Below are 1939 nucleotides of genomic sequence, written 5' to 3'. Positions count from 1 at the left end.
GGATGCGGAAGCCAGATCAGATGGCTGCGCTTCGCTGCATCGGGTGGCTACGGTGCGACCGGCGCAACTATTGGGCCGGCGTGCCGGCGCCTAATACTGTCCCAAAAATTATTAGGGCTTAGGTAGTAGAGCGTCGTGGGTCTTGCTATATATGGCCAGTTTTTTTTTTGCGGGAATATACATATGCCCAGTTTGTTAAGGGCGAGATCAATTTTCCAACGAAAAACTAAAAGAAGATGATTTGAGCTGATGGTCAGACCCATCCATGCATTCTGCGTGGTTCCGATCGGTGTGCAGCCAGAATCTGCAGGCAATTATATTTGTGTACCTCAGTCTACGTCCGTCCCTTCTCGATCTGAGCCTTTAAATATACAGCCTATACAGACCAAATGGACTATTCAAACTGTTAGAAATAATCTTGAGCTGGTTTGCTTGCACAGGTGGTGTGAGTTAACTGAGTTTATGTTGACTAGCTATCAGGACTTGTACACGTGTAGGTCTATGTTTCCTAGTCAGAGTAGGATTGCGAGTACTACTACGGATAGGTGATAGAGTCCATCACCGAGTCATGTTGAGTCAGGTGCTGCGTGCATATATACGTGTATATAAGCACGGTAGTGCCGCAGTTTTGGATAAGCGAGGAGGAAAATAGAAAAGAAATAAACTTAGATCGAGCGAGCGTTTCGACGAGAGATCCATCGAGCCCCGCCCTAGCTTCCACACATCTCATCTACGTACGTAGTCCGCTCGCCTTTTTTTTTATCCCCTCGTCATGAGGAGGGTCATGGCGGCGTCACCGCTGTTGCTGCTCTTGCTGGTGTCGCTGGTGTCGACGGCGGCCGCCACCAGCAACACATCGGAAAGCTGGGAGAGGAAGAGGAGCGAGGAGGAGACCCGGCAGATCTTCAGGGAGTGGAAGGCCATGCACGGCACGACCAACAGCTCCCTCGATGAGGAGGAGCAGCGCGCGTACACCATGTTCAAGCACAGGCTCGGCCTCATCGACCGGCAGTGGCATGACCAAGGCTACTCCGTCTTCTCCTGGGAGAGGGGGAGGAGCGAGGAGGAAACGCGCAAGATCTTCGCGGAGTGGAAGGCACGAAAACCAGTTACTACCTACAGCTCCATCGCCCACGAAGAGCACCGGTACACCATATTCAAGGAGGACCTGCGCAAAATCGACCAGCACAACGCTGGCTACGCCATCGGGGTCCACAATAACAACAGATGCCTCAACCAGTTTAGCCATCTCACCCAAGAGGAGTTCGAAGCCGTTTGCTGCGGGTTCTGGCCGGAGGAGCCGTCCGAGGCCAAATTACAGAGGATAGGCGAGATCCAGGAGCTGTTGCGGCAAGCATTTACCCGTCCCTTAATTTAATTCTTGGTTGAAAGGGAATTTACTGGATTGCTTTTCTATTTGTCATCATGTATCTCCAATGTTTTCTATACCAACAAAAGTAGAGGATCTTTTTTAACACAAAAGTAGATGGTTTTCTCATAGATGAAGTTGTTAGGATATATATCTGCTCTCGCGCGCGCGGTGTGTGTGTGTGTGTGTTGGCTCATTGTAAAAACTATTTTACTAGAGTTGAGCAAAGTATTTGAAGTGTTTTAGCAACATCTGAATATTGCACATGGCTTCATTATGCAAGATAGGAGAAGGAGCAGAGGCTTATTCTTTCATGCAGGAATATACTGGTGCTGATTGGATTATATTCTTGCCTTGTTTAGGCGCATGGGACACACTACAGTGCTTCTATTTTTCATTTTGGTCATGCCCAGCGCCTCACCGAACTACTATTATTCTGGAAGACTTGCAAAAAGCTTCCAGCACATATTCACGGGGACGATAACAATTGGAGACATGGAGCAGAGCTATTCTCTTGTAAAACAGGAAGTTGTTGCCATCTTGAATTATGATATCGGTAATCAGAAAGCA

General features: G+C 48.4%; 1 protein-coding gene across 1 annotated transcript; it reads left to right on the top strand.

The window, feature by feature from the left end:
* Positions 1-640: 640 nt before the first annotated feature.
* On the top strand, positions 641-1713 carry LOC123059319 (oryzain alpha chain-like). Its single transcript, XM_044481910.1, has one exon. The coding sequence runs from the start codon at positions 773-775 to the stop codon at positions 1376-1378; it is 606 nt and encodes a 201-aa protein (XP_044337845.1). The 5' UTR covers positions 641-772; the 3' UTR covers positions 1379-1713.
* The last annotated feature ends 226 nt before the right edge of the window (positions 1714-1939 follow it).

The sequence above is a fragment of the Triticum aestivum genome, chromosome 3A, assembly GCF_018294505.1.
Source record: "Triticum aestivum cultivar Chinese Spring chromosome 3A, IWGSC CS RefSeq v2.1, whole genome shotgun sequence".
NCBI classification, from domain to species: Eukaryota; Viridiplantae; Streptophyta; class Magnoliopsida; order Poales; family Poaceae; genus Triticum; species Triticum aestivum.
This window is presented reverse-complemented; position numbering and strand designations above follow the sequence as displayed.

Excerpts from the sequence above, each read along its gene's own strand:
- LOC123059319 (XM_044481910.1), top strand. The coding sequence starts at position 773 with ATGAGGAGGGTCATGGCGGCGTCACCGCTGTTGCTGCTCTTGCTGGTG.